Source organism: Lemur catta, chromosome 8 (genome assembly GCF_020740605.2).
Source record: "Lemur catta isolate mLemCat1 chromosome 8, mLemCat1.pri, whole genome shotgun sequence".
NCBI classification, from domain to species: domain Eukaryota; kingdom Metazoa; phylum Chordata; class Mammalia; order Primates; family Lemuridae; genus Lemur; species Lemur catta.
In genome coordinates, this window is record NC_059135.1 from 31,036,460 (window position 1) to 31,054,612 (window position 18,153).

The 18,153-nt window shown below is 41.3% G+C and overlaps 1 protein-coding gene across 10 annotated transcripts; it reads right to left on the reverse strand.

Annotated features, from left to right (window-relative positions):
* Positions 1-20: 20 nt before the first annotated feature.
* Positions 21-18,143, reverse strand: NIF3L1 (NGG1 interacting factor 3 like 1). 10 transcript variants are annotated; one of them, XM_045559782.1, is made up of 8 exons: positions 18,074-18,122; positions 16,131-16,184; positions 15,542-15,674; positions 14,549-14,711; positions 10,792-10,918; positions 9,260-9,398; positions 7,565-7,648; positions 3,097-3,527 (listed from the first exon to the last, which is right to left on the reverse strand). In XM_045559782.1, the coding sequence occupies exons 2-8, from the start codon at positions 16,155-16,157 to the stop codon at positions 3,343-3,345; spliced, it is 858 nt and encodes a 285-aa protein (XP_045415738.1). In that variant the 5' UTR covers positions 16,158-16,184; positions 18,074-18,122; the 3' UTR covers positions 3,097-3,342. The 10 variants fall into 10 exon arrangements, with proteins under 10 accessions (XP_045415737.1, XP_045415738.1, XP_045415734.1 ...); XM_045559778.1 differs by having other exon boundaries at positions 15,542-16,002; XM_045559781.1 differs by lacking the exons at positions 3,097-3,527; positions 18,074-18,122 and adding exons at positions 21-544; positions 3,556-3,616 and having other exon boundaries at positions 15,542-16,426.
* Positions 18,144-18,153: the final 10 nt, after the last annotated feature.

Consider the following 18,153-nt stretch of genomic DNA (forward strand, 5'->3'; position numbering starts at 1 on the left):
GCCGGCCTCTGCGGATCGGCGGGGACTCCGCGCCGGCCAGGCCCTGGGCTGGGCTCCGCGCGCGGGTGGGGCGGGCTGCGTGCTTTCTGGAACTGTCACTCACCCCGGGTGCCACTGGGTGACGCTGCCTGAGCAGCCTGTTTCCGGAGGGCGCCTTGGGGCCATAGAGGAGGGTCTGTGTGGGGCCCTCTGGGAGCGCGGAGCGGGAGTCAGCTCGCGACAGACATTGGGAGGAGAGTGGCAGATAATGGCATTCGAGGCCATCCAAGGAACGGAGGGCAAAGTCCGGAGGAAGAGGAACCTGTGGCTCTCAAACAGTGGAGGTGGCGTGGCGTGGCGGGGCTCCGAGGCCCGTGAGGCCTTGGGCGGGCGTGGGGACTTCGACTTGGTGCTCTGGGCCACGAAGCCGCACAGGGTACGTGTATTTTACATCCCCAAGAGGAGCTTTCTCGAAACCTCGGGCTCTGCCGTCCCCATCTGCTTGTGTGGCTTCTTGGAGTCGCCTCTCCGTTACAGCCCTCCTTTTTCTTCTCTGTATGAGGGTCTGTTCGAGCCACATTAAAAAAAAAAAAATTTGCTTTAGTTGCCAACGTTTCAGAATTTGGAGATAATCACATTAAAAATCCAGATTTCCTGTACTGCCCTGAAAGGTCAGGAAGACTTGGCCACCCCGGACCTTCCTTCTGCCCAGCAGCACTTGCCTTGAGCTGAATTATTGATCTCCCCTGCTGGCCAGCTTCACTCTTTTCCTGCTGTAGGTCTCTGATTGCGACCCCCATCTACGTCCGTGGGGAACAGCCTCCCCACACATACGTGTGCACAAGGTCTTATATAAGGTGTGGCCAAAAGGAATGTGTTGTACTTGTGAAAGATACTTGTGTGTGCAGAAGAAAGGTGGGGACACGGGTCCTACCATCTACAACCTTCCACCTGGAATGCAGACAGTCCATTTGGGCATTCAAGGCAATGCTGTAAGTCCTATAGGACTAGGACCATTTCCCTAGGGTCACTGAACCCTGTGAGAGATTTTGATGTCCTTCCTCAGCCTCACTTGCTTTCAGGAGTAGACCAGGGATTACTAAACAACTATTTCATGTAAAAATGTGGCTTTATTAAATGAGCAAAACAACACATGTCATTAGACACTAAGCTTAAAAATGACATCTTTTAAAAAAAGACTTTTAAGCAGTATCCTTTTGTATTGTAATAATCCTATATTTAAGATGGATTAGGTAAATATTTGAAAGTTATAATGGATGTGAGAGAAAATTTCCTTTAAAATAAGAAAATAAAATGTACAGAAAAGGAAATGAGAAGGGAATCAAAACAATACACCAGGAAAAAAATCAAACACAAAAGGCAGCAGTAATGGAGAAAACATTAAGAAGCCAGACACAAAGAACCACATAGTGTATGATTCCATTTATATAAAATATCCAGAATAAACAAGTCCATAGAAACAGGAAGCAGATTAGTGGTTACAAGGAGATGGGAGGAGGGAGTTATTACTTAGTGGGATTTCCTCCTGGGGTGATGAAAAATGTTTTGGAACTATAGTGGTAATGGTTAAACAACATAGTAAATGTACTAAAAGCTACTGAATTGTATACTTTAAAATGGTGAATTTTGCCCGGGCGAGGTGGCTCATGCCTGTAATCCTAGCACTCTGGGAGGCCGAGGCGGGTGGATCATTTGAGCTAAGGAGCTCGAGACCCCGTCTCTACTAAAAATAGAAAGAAATTAACTGGACAACTAATAATATATATGAAAAAAATTTGCTGGACATGATGGCGCATGCCTGTAGTCCCAGCTACTTGGGAGGCTAAGGCAGAGGGATTGCTTGAGCCCAGGTTGAGGTTGCTGTGAGCTAGGCTGATGCCAGGGCACTCTAGCCTGGGCAACAGAGTGAGATTCTGTCTCAAAAAAAAAAAAAAAAAAACCAACATAAAAAACACAAAACTATTAAATTAAAAAATAAAAAAAATGAATTTTATATTACCTGGATTTTATACCACAATACAAAAAAAAAAACAAAACATGAAGTGAAAATTATATGTGGTGGGCTGGGTACCATGGCTCACGCTTGTAATCCTAGCACTTTGGAAGGCCAAGGTGGGAGGATCACTTAAGGCCGAGAGTTCTAGACCAGCCTGGGCAACAAAGTGAGCCCTCATGTCTACAAAAAGTTTAAAAATTAGCTGGGCATGGTAGTGCACACCTGTAGTCCCAGCAACTTAAGAGACTGAGGTGGGAGGATCCCTTGAGCCTGGGAGTTTGAGGCTGCAGTGAGCTATGACTGTGTCACTGCACCCCAGCCTGGGTGACAGAAAGAGACCCTGTCTCTTCAAAAAACAAGCAAACAATAAAAGGAAAAAAATCTCTCTCTCTTTATATATACATATATGTGGTATGGAAAAATAGCAAAAAGCATAAAGGTAATCCAAGAATGTCTAAGTCTAGGGAATATTGCTTTGGCCATATGACTTGAAAACAAACAGTAGTCCTAGAAAGGTTATCTGCCCTGTCACAGTGGCAGCAGGCAGGCAGTGAGCCCCGCAGCCCAGTACATGCTCCGTTTAAAGGGGCATCCAAGTACATAAAGGGCCCAAATTAAATGGGGCAGGATGATATTTTGAGATATTTGATTTTGTTCTTCATGCTCTGAATTTCACTCCCTGGCCCTGCCCTCTGTGTAAGGCAGCCAAGCTCAATGCCCCAGAGGGAAGTGAAAGAAAAAGCAGGAAAAAAAGGAGTATTATGGAAGGAAAAGAAAATTATAGGTGAGTCACCTACAAAGCCATAAAGCAATAATAATATGATCATGTATATTAAAAAAAAAAACACCTCATCCTTATAAATCTTATCCTGATTCTGAAATTTAGGTGGGAGATTAGAATTTAGGTGGAACTAGAACACAGACATATGGATAGACCTTATCACCCCAAGAAGGCTACTACCTAGAAATAAGTGTTCTTATTTCTTAAAAACCCAAGTTTTTAAGTATATTTTTAAACTAAGGGCAGAGAGATCTAGATTGACATATTCCATCTATAACTAAACTAAGGAGAGAATTATTAGAACTACTTCCTAAGAATGTTAAGTAAACAGATTTTCATCAATCTTTCGTACAGTATATAATGAATATTTATTAATATAATAGTTACATCACAGTTTTAACCTTGAGCTACAGAACATTTGGTGAACCAGATTAACAAACTGGAAATGATAATACATTCTAAGATACTCTCTAGGAAGGACATGAACTCCTCTGATTCATGTTATGAATTCGAGCAGGGATCCAACTGATTTGTAGATTGTGTTATCCTGATGTTCCTGTATGTATTATACCACATGAAGAGGGTCCCTGTCTGTCTCTGACAGGATAATATTAATCTTATTCTCCAAATGAGCACCCAGCATATCTCGAAGGTCAGAAAGAAAGCCTCGTTCAGTGTTACTGTGTTCACAAAGGATGACATTTATTCCTTGGGAAGCAGCATCCAGAATATCATGATGGGACATCTCACCTGCCAAAAAGGAAAGACAAATACTTACATATTAGACATGGAATCTGTGGAATGCTGAACCACAACAGCAGAAACACCAAGTTTGTATTCTGTATAAAGTAAACATAATACAATAGAATTACTTTTACATGTAAATTTAGAAAGCTATGTACAGTTTTCTTACATGTCCTCTAACTTAAAAAGAGAGAGACCATCTCACTGAGAATTCCAACTTCTTTCTCTTTAGCAGACCCCAAGACAAGTATCCAATCCAACATATCCAGCCAGAAGCAGATCTGTGAGAACACCCATTCGAAGTGTTTCCACAATAAAATAAATGACCACTGCTAAGTAAAACAGGGTTTTCAGAAAGTGTGCTTCCTATGTAAGTAATAACAGGGTTTTCAGAAAGTGTGCTTCCTATGTAAGTAATAAATAAATACCTCAGCAGAAATCCTAGGTATACTTCCCAGAAGCTTCTTTTATGCTTTTGTGAGCACCAATATTTTCAGCATCAACCTTAGTCTAACTCAAAAGGATGAAATGAGTTTAAGATTATTTCTTGGGCTGGGCATGGTGGCTCACGCCTGTAATCCTAGCACTCTGGGAGGCCGAGGCGGGAGGATCGCTCAAGGTCAGGAGTTCAAGACCAGCCTGAGCAAGAGTGAGACCCCCGTCTCTACTAAAAATAGAAAGAAATGATGTGGACAGCTAAAATACCTACATAGAAAAAAATTAGCCGGGCATGGTGGTACATGCCAGCTACTCGGGAGGCTGAGGCAGAAGGATTGCTTAAGCCCAGAAGTTTGAGGTTGCTGTGAGCTAGGCTGACGCCATGGCACTCTAGCTCGGGCAACAGAGATAGACTCTGTCTCAAAAGAAAAAAAAAGATTATTTCTTGATTAAAAACAAAGTAGTTTTCTTTGACTTAGGCAAAATTCCTGGAAATTCTGAAGTTATTGGTGGAAGAGGTTCTCATCTTTTGTGAAAAGATTTGAAGAGAACTAAAATATAATGTTTTGAATTTTTAAAAACACCATTTGTGAATTTTATGACTTCTAATTTAAGAGCAAAAATGTGCACAATTTGGTTTGTTCATAAAAGCATAATTTTTAACTATATTTAGAGACATAAAGGTATAAAAAAGGAAAAAAGGTTCATAGGAAAAAATGAGTTTATCCCCAGAAATTTTCAATTTCCCACACTTTCTCCCCAGTATGTGTCATTTCACTATAAGGAATAGTTTTTATTCACATACCTTTTAAAATATCTTAATCTACAATAGTAAAAGAAAGTAAAAAGGGAGAAAAAGACATTAAGGCAGTCCAGTTAGAAGCCATGCTTTAGGAAACATAAGTCTGGCTGCCTGGACTATTATAAACTCACTAGCTGGAGAAGGCACGAAACTGGGGAAATCAGTGAAGACCCTGCAATAGCTGAAGCCAAAGAAAAAAGAGCTTGGCTCAGGATGGCAGTTGCAGGAAAGAGAAAGAGACAAGTGAGAGAGAATTTACATTTGCAAGGAGCAAGCTCCCCATCTGCTGGTCTTTATAGGATATTACCCTTAACTCAGTACCATAAAAACACTACCTCAGGCTCACAAGAAGGGTGGTGAGCTTCAGCAGAAGCCAATATTTGGTCCTTTAGCTAGTGTTTCCCATCCCTGAAGTTATATTCAAAGTGATGCCTCACATAACATAGACATCTAAAGGTAGCCGGGTAATATATGTACTGTTTCTCCCTATAGCCAGATAGGGAAGGCATTTTACCATTTTGGAACTGTTTGAATTTATCTTATGCACACATTACTTTCAATTTAAAAAAAAAAATTAAAGTTATTTATGAGGAAATAATCAGACACCCCAAAATGAGAGAGAACCACAAAAAAAAGGCCTATAATCTTCAGAGATGTCAATGCTATGAAAATAAAGTTAAGGAACTATTCCAGATTGAAGGAAACTAAAGAGATGTAACAACTAAATGCAGTATGTGATCATGGATTGCATATGGATCAGAAAAAGAAATGCTATAGACCGTGCATGGTGGCTCATGCCTATAATCCTAGAACTTTGGGAGGATCGCTTCAGACCAGGAGTTTGAGACCAGCCTGAGCAACATAGTGAGACCCCATCTCTACAAAATATTTAAAAAATCAGCCAGGCGTGGTGGCACATGCCTGTAGTCCCAGGTACTGGGCAGGCTGAGGCAGGAGGATAGCTTGAGCCCAGGAGTCTGAGGGTGCTGTGAGCTAGGCTGATGCCACGGCACTCTCGCCCAGGCAACAGAATGAGGCCCTGTCTCAAAAAAGAAAGGAAAGAAAGAAATGCTATAAATTTTGATCAACTGGCAAAATTTGAATACGGCCTGTATATCAAATAAGTGTTTTAACAATATTAAATTCTGGAATTTGGTAACTGTTCCATGGTTTTATAAAAGAATGTCCTCATTCTTAGGTGATTATAGATGAAGTATTGAGAAGTAAAAAGTCGTCATATCTGCAATTTATTCCAAAATGGTTCTGGGGGAAATATATAAATATATATATAAATACATATTTTAACTTATACACACATATATATGTCCATAGAAAATGTACAATGTGAAAAAATATTATCATTAGTAATCTAGGTGAAGGGCATACAGGAGTTCATTGTACTATTCTTGCAACTTTTCTATAGGTCTGAAATTCCTTTTAAGTAAAATGTTAAAATGGATTTTAAAACAGCCACATACCATGCTGTAAGATATTCAGTCAAATTGCCTGTATTTTGTAAGTTTATTTCAATCTGGTACAAATTTGAGGGCTTATAAAAACCTTACATCTTCAGAAAAAACCAGGAAACCATCATGTACATTTTCAATTTATTAGTTCAGAGCAAGTCCATTGGGCTTGCTCTGATGTTGTACTTCTACTCTTCTGGACATGACAATGTTTTCAGTGCAGCAGCCTTCGTAAGAGAGTGTGCTGTACAATAAGTCATGGGTGTGGGAAGCAGCCAATGGGATGGCCAGAAGGTTTAGACCCTAGAGTCTGGTCCTAGAAGTGGGAAAAGTAATTCTTTAACTCTCTCCTAACCCTAAGGAGGAGCAGAGGTAGAAATGCAGCTGGTACCAGCAGGTCTACAAAGTAGGAATCCTTTAAAATGCCTCCAAATCCTTTGGATGAATAATGGGCCATGTTTGGCCATATCCCTGAGTAGTAACTAGTTCAAGTAATTCTTTCAATAAAAATTAACCAGTACCTATCAGGTATTATTCTCAAGGAGAGAGTTATAAAGCCCGGGAGCCAGATAAGTAACTTCTTCCCAGCAGAAATGCATACTGGGGGTTAAGGATGAAATGACAGGGATCCAAGACGGGCAGAAGCAGGACAGTGTCAGAAAAGGCTCAGAGGAGGTTATCACTTATCACTAGCAGTACAAGGAAAGGGGCAAGGAAGAGGCATTCTAGTGAAAGAAAACAGCATAAGCAAAGGCTACATGAAAGAGGATGCAACATTCAGGCTCTACCAGGACAGATACAGGAAATCACTGACGTTTTTTTAACCAGGACCGTTAACACCATCAAATCTATACTTTCAAAATTTAATTTTAGGGGAGTATCTGGAGTATAAGTTTAGAGGTTTGATGCAGTACTTCAGGTAGGAGATGGTGTTTGGGTAGAGATAAGGAGAAAGGTTCTAGAAAGATTATGGAGCTCGAACTGATAGGAATTATGACTGGCTTTAGGTCTGAGTAAGACGAGACATTTTTCTAGCAAACATGACAGGGTAGAAAGTATCACTAACTAACATGAAATTTGAGAGGAATCAGGTTTAGGAAGAAGGTAGGTTAAATAAATGTTGAACATCAATTTTTGAGATAATCTAATAAATTATTGAATGTTTTTTTTTCCCCCACAAAGAATAAAATACATCCCTAATTCTGGTGCAGTTCCTGTTTAATTCAGGTATTTATTAGACATCATCTATGTGCCAGGCACTGTCCTAAAATCTGCTATTTTTGTATTTGTAAAAAATAAACCATAGTTGGGGAAGAGAAATCTAAAGGCCATCCTACCTGTGAGGTAAAGGTCAGCCTCGACACCCTGCAGAACGCTGCTCCCAGAGCCAGCGCAAAGGGCCACGACTTTGACTTGGGACTCTTCAAGATAAAAGAAACAAGAGACCAATGCTTTACAGTTCCTTTTCATTTTAATAATATAATTCGTACCCCAAGAATCCTAGATGTAATGCAGATTTCACTCCTGCTCTCATCACCAGTGTACGAATTGCGCTTACTGAACTTTTAAAAAGACACTTTCTAATATAATCAAACAGATCATTCTTTGGTATTGCATAGCTAATCCAAGACAGTGTTATTACTCCTTTGGATGTGGCTGCACAAGCCCACAACCAGTGAGAAGTACTAACGGTGCAGTTCCAGGCTTTATCCCAATGCTGCCAGGTACATTGGTGGGAGGCAGGCAAGTGCTACCTCTGTTCTCAGGCGAGGAAGCTGAGGAACTAAAAGGGCTAGTTAGAGGAATGCTACGAATGCATTTAGCACATATTTTTTCAATATACTATTTATCCTCAAAGAGCATCCTCTGAAAAGTGGAATAACCGAAACTTTCAAACCAAAATCCAAGTATTCAGCATTTAAGTTTCTAAAATGGACACTTTATTAGTGGTCACTGCAGTTTAGGAGGGTGGTGTGTCAAAGGGGGGCTTTGGAGTTGGACTGAACTCAAATCCCACCTCTGCTGTCCATTTGCCTTGGAAACTAACCCCCATGAGAGTTGTTTGACCTGTGAACTTTTGGATAAGTTAGTTACGTCTCTGAAACTCAATTTTTGACCTATAAAATGGGAGTAAGGATGCCTACCACAGTTAACAACAGCTAGCCCTTTAACTGTACTTAATATGCACCAGTCACTGTGTCACGTCACATGGACTATAGTGCCACTGAGTTAGGTTTTATTATTAACGCAGTTTTTACAGATGAGGCTACTGGGACACAGAGGAGTTAAAAAAATCTGTCAAAGTCATGCAGCAAATAGGACAGACAAATTTGAACCCAGGTTGTCTGAGCTCAGAATTCATACCCACAACAACTGTGCTCCACTGTTTTTGCAGTGGGAGCTCACAAACACAGGAAAGACACTCAGAACACTGTGGGCTCACTGCCAGTGACCAGCAAATGTCTGTTCATTCCTTTTGTTCCCAAAAGTACTAGGAAAAGCCAGAAGAAAAGACAGTGGCTACAAGACTTAGAAAGTGCAGTGGATCAGAGCACTTAGTAACACCTCACTATAAAATATCATCAGTCATGTTAAGTGCAAAATTTATGTTATAATCGTAGCAATCATGATTCTAGCTCTCTTCCTGGCACACGGTAAGACTGCACTTTATGTCCTCTCTGGGTTATGTGACTAATTTTGGAAGATGAGTTGAGCAAAATAACATGTTTCATTTCTAGCCTGGGAGTTTTAACTGACAGTTTTTTAAAACCCTCTAAAATAGTCTCCCTCCGCAGCAGCAACCAGTCTACAATGACTGGACTTTCTCTGCTGGCTGAGATGACCCGTAGCATGACTAAGAAATAAATCTTTTTGATTAAGCCAATGAGATGTCTTGCCAACCCTGATAGATATATCATCTCCTGTGAGCTACTAACACATTCCCTATCACTTATATTAATACAACTAAGAGTTTCAACCTTTGTCCAACATTATCAGTAGGTATATTGGATAAATGAAGGAGAAATATTTACCTAAGGTCCTTCCTACTCCAAGAGCTAAGCGAATATGAGATAGTTCTAGGTGTCTTTTGATTCGCTCAATCATGGTTGCCAGGGAGACAGATTCATCCAGTGTGCACAATCGTCCCATTCCAGTATGCAGAAGCAACGGCTGAAGAGAAACAGAAAGAAGTTAGAAGCGCTGTCGCTGTCCATTATCAGTCCTAAAAAACCAAACTTATAGAACAAACAGCAAATGCTGAAATCAATAAGACATGCACACTAGGAGCTTACTATAGCTAGCTCCACACTAAAGTTTGGGGATGCAAACCTAACAGAAACATTTTGGTGTCTGGGAGTTCACAGCCTCCCAGAAGGGCAGACATTTAAATGAATAATCATAATAAAAGCATTTAAATACAAGGTAGGTACTGTTGTTATAGGAGCACAAAGGAATACAAACTAAATGAACTGGGACTTGGGGGTGGTACTTGGAAGAAGCAGATTCAAAGAAAGTTTTACCAGGACGTGGGTCTTAACTGTGCTAAAAAGCCTAGACTGCTTCCTGTAGGTGCCCAGTGAGGAGACTACTAATATCCCAGGTGAGGGAAGATGAAAGTTTCAAATACTGTGGTGGCAGAGCTAATAGAGATGAGAAACACTGAGGGACAGAATCAGCAGGGCTTGGACTTACAGGAGCAAAGGAGGAATAGTGGAAACTTGGAAAATAAAGTAGATAACGTTACCTTAACATGGAATGGAATAAAACAAAAGAAAAGATATAAAGGGGTGGGGTAGGGATAAAGTCAATATTTGTATGCATTGGATGTGAAATGCTTGTGGGCTCTGTAACTGGAAAATGTTCAGAAAGTAGTCAAAAGCCAGGCACAGTGGCTCATACCTGCAATCCTAGCACTTTGGGAGGCTAAGGTGGGAGGAGTGCTTGCTTGAGGCCAGGAGTTCCAGACTAGCCTGAGCAAGAGCGAGACCCCCGTCTCTACAAAAATAGAGGCATGCACTTTTAGTCCCAGCTACTTGGGAGGCTGAGGCAGGAGGATTGCTTGAGCCCAGGAGTCTGAGTTTGCAGTGAACTATGATGATGCCACTGCACTCTAGCCCAGGCAACAGAGAGAGACCCTGTCTCAAGAAAAAACAAAAAATAAAAACAAAAAAAGAAAGTAGTTGGAAATATGGGCTCTTTTATATTTTTTGTTGCCCTTGGGAAAGCATTCTGAGCCAGAAAGTAAAGATATAGATTAAACCTGTAACTGTAACCAAGTCTATAACCCTGAAGAAGTACCAACATTTTCCTATTCCTGGAATGTCTCCCTTTCTCAATATACTTTCCAGGGACTATTATGCTGCCACTTTGTACTTCTTTAGGTAAAAGTTAATGGCCTGTCGATAAAACAATTTACAAATGAATCTGCTGAAGAAAAATGCAAAGAAATGAAACTCATTGTATGCACTAAACATGTACAATTTTTAGTGTATCAATTATACCTCAATAAAGCTATTAGAAAATGCAGTTATGTAAGATCAAGTGTATAAAATATTTTCATTACCTTCTCCAGTGATAGAATTTCAGTCTTCTGATAAAGTTGTTTGTTCTGAGAGAGAAAAGCCACCACCTGCATCAAAGCTTTCTGAGTACAATTCAGACTGATCCGTGTTTGTTCTTCATCATCAATCCTAGAAAAAACAAATCACTCATTGGTTTAGGATAATTATAACCAAAATGTGTTTTAAATAATCCACAGTTGACAAGTCTGCTATAATAGGAGATTAGATTTATGTGGTACTAAGGATTTAACCAACAGAACCCATTTAATCCCAAACCAATCCATTTTCTAGAACAGTTTCTCACTGTAGTATGCATCTGAATCACCTGGGGGATTTACTAAAACATTGCGGGCCCCGCCCCCAGAACTTCTGGTCTAGGTGGGGATCTGAGAATTTACCTTTCAAACAAGTTCCAGGTGATGCCAGTGTTGCTGGTCCAGGGACCTCACTTTGAAACCCCTGTTCTTAATACCAATTGTGCACCAGAAACCTGCTCAGCTGGGCATGGTGGCATGTGCCTGTAGTCTCAGCTACTTGGGAGGCTGAGAGGGGAAGATCTCTCAAGCCTAGGAGTTCAAGAACAGCCTGGGTGATACAGTGAGACCCGTCTCATAAGAAAAGTAATAATAAATTTTTTTTTTTTTTTGAGACAGAGTCTCACTTTGTTGCCCAGGCTAGAATGAATGCCGTGGCGTCAGCCTAGCTCATAGCAACCTCAGACTCCTCAGCTTAAGTGATCCTACTGCCTCAGCCTCCCGAGTAGCTGGGACTACAGGCATGCACCACTATGCCCGGCTAATTTTTTCTATATAGATTTTTAGTTGGCCATATAATTTCTTTCTATTTTTTTTAGTAGAGACGGGGGTCTCGCTCTTGCTCAGGCTGGTCTCGAACTCCTGACCTCGAGCGATCCACCCGCCTTGGCCTCCCAGAGTGCTAGGATTACAGGCGTGAGCCACCGCGCCCGTCCAATAAAATTGTTTTAAAAAATCTGTGCTCACTTGTTAAAATGACAGCTGCTGGACCCATCTACAGATCCAGTGAAACAGAATATCTACGAATGGGGCTGGGGCAAAATAAATTTTTTACAAGCCAAAGATGGGGTAATTTGAAAATATCATTGAATGAACACGAGAATCTCCTGGGCAGATTCTCAAGCAAATCCCATTATAATCACACAGATTATAAAGCCAAAAATCTGCCGCTTTACTAAGCACTTCATTAACAATGAGGCAGGAGGTTCTTGAATCACCGTCTGAGAAGCATGCTCTAGAGCCTCTCCAAAAAGACTGGCATGAAGAAAGTTTTCTATTTAGATAGAAGGGAGGGTGGCTGCTGGTCAGTGGCTTCTAGTCAGATACTCATCTTGAAGATGAGGTCATCACAGATCCTGGTCAGCTTTGTCGTTTTCTTTAGTCTTCTGCTCTTTCTTCCCCAGCAAGTGGATCCGCATCTGCTCCTTCCTCAGGCTTGTCTGGAATGCCAAGGCCTCCACTTGGGCCTTACTCCGGACCTGGGAAATCTCCTCATTTGCCAGCTTGAGCTTCTCTTCCGTGTGGGCCTTCAGTGCTTGGTATCTCTGGCCCTCCTTGTCAATCCTCACTAAATACTCCTCAGCAACTCTTCGTTCTTGCGGTAGCCTTCAATCACCTCCTTCTGCTTCTGAAACCGTTTGAAGGGATCGGAGAAGGACTTTTCCATGAGGTTCAGGTCTGCAGTAAGTTGGTCTTTTTCTTTTATAACTTTCTGGATTTCGGCTTTGGCAAGTTCCTCCTGTTTGTCAGCATCCTCTATTGCCTGGTACATGACTGCCTCAAATCTGTCCATGATCTACTCCAGCTCCAAGTTCTTCCTGTGGAGCTCCTCACACTTGCGTTTCAGCTCCCGGTTTTCCTCCTGTGTCACTTTCACTGCCATGTCCAGGTCCTTCTGGCTGTACTGCAGCAGGTCCACGATGGGCCCAGTGGCAGGCAGGGGTGGGCTCCCAGGCATGAAGACACACGGAGGTGGGCCCGGCACAGGAACATCTAGCACTCCCAAGGAATCAAACTCTGGTGGATTTCCTGAGAAAGGCCAGTCTGCATCATGTGTGCTGTTTGTCCCACTGGCTGTGGTCACTGGTCGACAAAGACTGTCCTTCAGTAGTGGGTCGAACTTGAGGTATAAGGACTGCTGCCTCAAGGCCAACTCCTTAAATGAGGAAGTTCCAAACTCCAGGTAATCTACCTTGGCCCCTGTGCCTAGAACCTCTGCAGGGTCTCTGAAGCTCTCCTCCCTCAGCTCTAAGGCAGGCTCTGGCCCCTGCTGAGTGGGGGACACTGCCTCACTGCCTGGACATAGAATTCTAGAACTAAAGGACACCTTTAACAATAAACTGGAGGCATAATTGTCAACACTGTAATTATCTGTGGAACTTTGAAAAAAGAAGGAAAAACAATGCCTGGACCACTATCAAATGGTAAAACCCAGAACTGTAATATTAAAAAAACTGGAACCACAGTAAAAAGTCCATCAGTAGGAAGAGGGATGCTTAAACTACAGTACATGCATAATAAGAAACACTACACAGCAATTAAGAAAGACCTTATTATACACTTACATGTGAAGATCTCTAAGATCTCCTGTTAGGTTAAAAAAAGGCAAAGACAGCACATCATTTAATTAAAGCTGTGTAAAACAAAACTATATATTCATGTTCCTATACATGTTTGGAAAGATACCTACGTCTCTGAATAATTTTTTTTAATTCCCCAAAACTATTTCAGGACATCTGCAATGGTCTTTCTCTTTTTTTTTTTTAAGACAGGGTCTTGCTCTGTTACCCAGGCTGGAGTGCAGTGATACCATCATAGCTTCCTTACTGCAGCCTTGAATTCCTGGGCTGCTGTAATCCTCCCACTTCAGCCTTCTGAGTGAGTAGACGGAACTATGGCACATGCCACCATACCCCAATAACTTTTTAAACTTTTTGTAAAGACAAGGTCTTGTTATGTCGCTCAGGCTAATCTCAAACTCCTGGCCTCAAGCAATCCTCCTGCCTCAGCCTCCTAAAGTGCTGGGATTACAGGTGCGAGCCATTGCCCTAGCCAGGAGTGATTTTACTATAAGCAATCTATACTTAAAAACAACTCATCAAAGAGATCACTTTTTGGTTGTAGCCCAATATGTGTTTTAATATTAATAAAAAGGCACTATATTTACCTTTGTTTTTTAAAACATTGTTAAATCTTTGTATAAAGATTTTTGTTAAAGCTTTGTATAACTTGTCCTTGATGTTCCCACAGGTTTTAGGACAAATTAGCTTAAGAGAAAATCTGTCTCTACCCTAAATAACTCAATGATTGATCTCATAAGAGGCACTTAAATGTATTCTTCCTATAAAGTGCCTGGGAATCACTGATTTGCTGGTAACCAATAAATGTAGGCCTTACGTTATCTCTACATCACTAGGGTCTATCTATATTCTCTAAAGTAAAAACTACCTTTCAACATTATCAGGAAGATTAGAAATACTGTATGTAAAATGCATAGTATAGTCTCTCCTATGTAGAAAATAGTAAATGTTACCTATCATTTTTATTGTTTTGAAAAGATTCCATAGTTCTTATTCTAGGACTCATGTGCACATGAGAAGTATGCTGATTTGTAAACCAACCCTAGGGAAAATGATTTCCTTCAAACCTAAATACCAGGGTTACAGACTTTCTTAAGGAAAATGCTTACAATAAATACACACAAAAAGAGAAAAATAAATTGTACCTAGCAGAAAAAGAAGCAACAGAAACATCTACGATTCCTTTTACTGCAGACATGACTTTGTCCAGGTCTTGGGTGTGATTAACGTTGAATTCTACTCGGTGGGTTCCCTCTGTAGGGTAGTTGGGTGCTTTGGAAGGATGTATGGGCCTAAAGGTGCAAGCTCCTAGAGAAAAAATTGTGGGGAAGTGGGAATTTCTGTGGGTTTTTTTTTTTAAGATTAAAAACATAAACTATCATAGGCAAAATTTATAAGAAATTAGTTTTTAAAAAGATTCATTCTCATATGCTTATATGAGTATACACACACATATTCCCCTTAGATATACAGCCCCCATAATCTAGGGCTTCAGCATGGACATACAAAATCAAACTATTTAGAGAATTATTTTCCAGAAGATTCTTAAATTTCAGAAAAATTTGGACAAGAAAGACTGATTCATGGGTTTTTAGATGATACATAGAATTGTCGACTGCTTGGTAACTCTACCTATGTAAACCATGATTCAGGTTGCAAATGCTCATAATCTGTTTGACCATATTAATCCAGATCATATTATCATAAAAGCTTCAGCCCAAAATGAGTACACTAAAAAATTTATTAAAATAAAGCTAAAACACTATGCTGAATTCCCTCATTGTGCTGGGCATAAATAAACATTCAATAAAACCCAGATATCTTTTTAACTGACTTGATTATATCAAGTGGTTTCTGGAAAGCCTTGAACTTTCAATTCAACAAGCATTTTTTGAGTGCCTGGGTGCTAGGTACTGTGCCACATAGTGAGGAATCACAAAGCTCAGTCCAGCAATGAAGACTTCCTATGCTCTCTTTATTCAGTATGGATAAAAATGTTTCATTTTTCAAATAAAATTCAATTGCCAAGTTTCAGCAACATTGAATGCCCTCCCTACTCCAAACTTTATAAGAAAGACATTCTAAAGTTTCCAAGGATTTGTAGGAAAATATTAAATACAAAAGAAGAGGCTTCTCACCAAGTCCTTTAGCCAACCAGTTGTTGACGCCCTGGGGTGCAGCATCGTAGGCTGTGTGAGGAGAGTAGATACCAACTCTGTTCTCCAGAGCTCGGATCACCAGGCGCTCCTTCCAGGTTTTCCAGGTTATGCGCTTCAAGGGTCGGAAAATAGGTGGATGGTAGGAGAGAATGAGATCTGCTTTCTTTTGCAGCGCCTCCTCCATCACTTCCTCAGTCAAGTCATTGGTCAGGAAGAGTGTGTGTACAGTATGTGGTGGGCTTGGTTCCACCAGTAATCCAACATTGTCCCAACTCTCAGCAAATGAGAGGGATGCAAAGTCATTCAATGAGGAAAGGAGAGCCTTCAAATCCATGAAGGAACGGGAAGAATTGCAGATCAGGGAATCTACAAGGCGGACTGTTGTGGGGACCAGGCGTACACAAGACGACAACATACAGAAATCAGGTCAAACCGAGTGTCTGAAGGCAAAACACAGCAAATGGTACACACACATGCTTTAGGCATGGGTCTTTGAGGTATCAAAGCATATGGGCAAAAGAGTTGTCGTCAGAGAGATCTGGGTCCACATAGTGGCTCTGACACTTACCAGCATGTTGTGGTTTAGGTAAGTCATTTAACCTCTTGGAGCTTGTTTTCTTACCTACAAAATGGAGATACTATAACCTACCTCACACGCCATCCAGAGGAGCAAATGAATATGTCACCTAGCAAAGCCTGGTACATAATATACAAATGCTCATCTCCTCCATCCAGCCACCACATCTTTGTTCTTATTCTTCCTACCCTTGTTTCAACCACCCACCTCCCTAATCCTTTTTTGAGACAGTCTCATTCTGTTGACTGGGCGAGAGTGCCGTGGCATCAGCCTAGCTCACAGCAACCTCAAACTCCTGGGCTCAAGCAATCCTCCTGCCTCAGCCTCCCGAGTAGCTGGGACTACAGGCATGCACCACCATGCCCAGCTAATTTTTTCTATATATATTTTTAGCTGTCCATATAATTTCTATTTTTAGTAGAGATGGGGTCTTGCTCTTGCTCAGGCTGGTCTCAAACTCCTGAGCTCAAGCAATCCACCCACCTCGGCCTCCCAGAGTGTTAGGATTACAGGCATGAGCCACCTTGCCCAGCCCCTAATCCTTTTCTCTAAATATTACCATTCCTTTTTCCAAGACCCCCTTCAACTTCCTAAATAAAGCTTTTCTTGACAAATCTTCCTTTTTGGCGTTTTCCCCCAATCCTTCCCTTCCCTCCCACCTATTCTCACATTACACAGTTCCGTCGGTCTGTCTCAGCCAGTATGTTAAAGTTGCTGGAAGATAGGAACTATCTTTAATAAATCTCAGTGTCACCAGCATCGGCCAGCACTAAATGCTTACTGCAGACTGACAGTTCCCCTCTCCTGACTACAACAGAATTGAGTTGGGATGGCATATACTGGCACTAAAAAATGCTTTATCAAAAAGTATAATATTTAAAATTTCAAGTGCTTTATCTGCAAGAATCAAGGAACAGATAGGTCACTTTACAAATGGGCAGGGTCAAGGCAGAAGGCAGGAGCTGCTGCTCCTCAACCAATAACATCTGCTTCAAAAGGCCAGGCTCAAGAGGTGGGAGAGGTGTAGGCTAAATCATCTGCATCCAACAAGAAACTAGAAAGCTTGGCAAAAGGGAAGGTGGAAGGACAATGAGGAGCTGGAAAAAAACTGTTGGCTCTAAAATATGAAAACCGTAAAATTAGTAAATGTTTAATCAAATAACTACAAAAGATAATATTCTCAACCTCATTCTTTAAGTACCCACATTTGTTTTTGAAGAAAAGCATTTCATGGTGTGCACAATATTTAACAAGACAGCATAACCAATTGTAAATTTAATGAAATACCCGTAACGCAATTATTTCAAAAGCAAATTATTTTCTACATTTCTACTGCAAAAATGTTTAATGAGATGAACACACTTATTTAACATGAAGTGATGTGGGGCCTCCAAAAGCCACTCGAGGTCTTAATACTACTCCACTCTCCAGACTTTTCTAAATGTGGCAAGCGCCAAAGTTAACAACGACAATGGGAAGGAGCACAGCATGGTGGTTAAGAGCACTGCCTCTGAAGCCAGACTGGATCCCAGAGCCATTGCTGTGTAACCACGGGCAAATTACTTAACCTCTGCAGTTTCCTCCTCTGAAGAAAGGAAATAGCGCCTAGCTCAAGTTATCGCGAGATTTAAACGTTCGTAAAGCTAGAAACAGTGCCTAGAGTAAGCACTGTGTTTGCTATTGTTAAGTAACACTGACAACCTGCAAACTGCTCCAAGTGACTTCAACTATTCCTCATTTCAGTGCCACTTCAGTCCTTTTCCAGGACAGTGAAGAGCCAGGTGACACAGCCAGTAACTTGAGTCAGAACCTCCGTCCCACTAGTGCCCAAGGTTCTCATGCGGCAGGGCAGTTTTCTGTCCTGATCTCCTCTTCTGCCTTCTTCCTCTGCAGCACCACCATGCCACTCACAACCTGCCCTAACCAGGACCTACCTCGAGGGTCGCAGCTACCCACGCAGCTATTTAAATTACCCACGACTCACCAGTCCCGGAAACCCTCCTCATGCGTCACT

What these genes read in the sequence shown, in the direction of transcription:
- NIF3L1 (XM_045559774.1), bottom strand. Translation starts at nt 15,977, where the DNA reads ATGTTGTCGTCTTGTGTACGCCTGGTCCCCACAACAGTCCGCCTTGTA. An exon ending in GTTGCTTCTTTTTCTGCTAG is followed by an intron (nt 10,919 to 14,548) that starts GTACAATTTATT and finishes TGTTTTTTCTAG; the next exon opens with GATTGATGATGAAGAACAAA. An exon ending in AAATTCTATCACTGGAGAAG is followed by an intron (nt 9,399 to 10,791) that starts GTAATGAAAATA and finishes GTTTCTCTTCAG; the next exon opens with CCGTTGCTTCTGCATACTGG.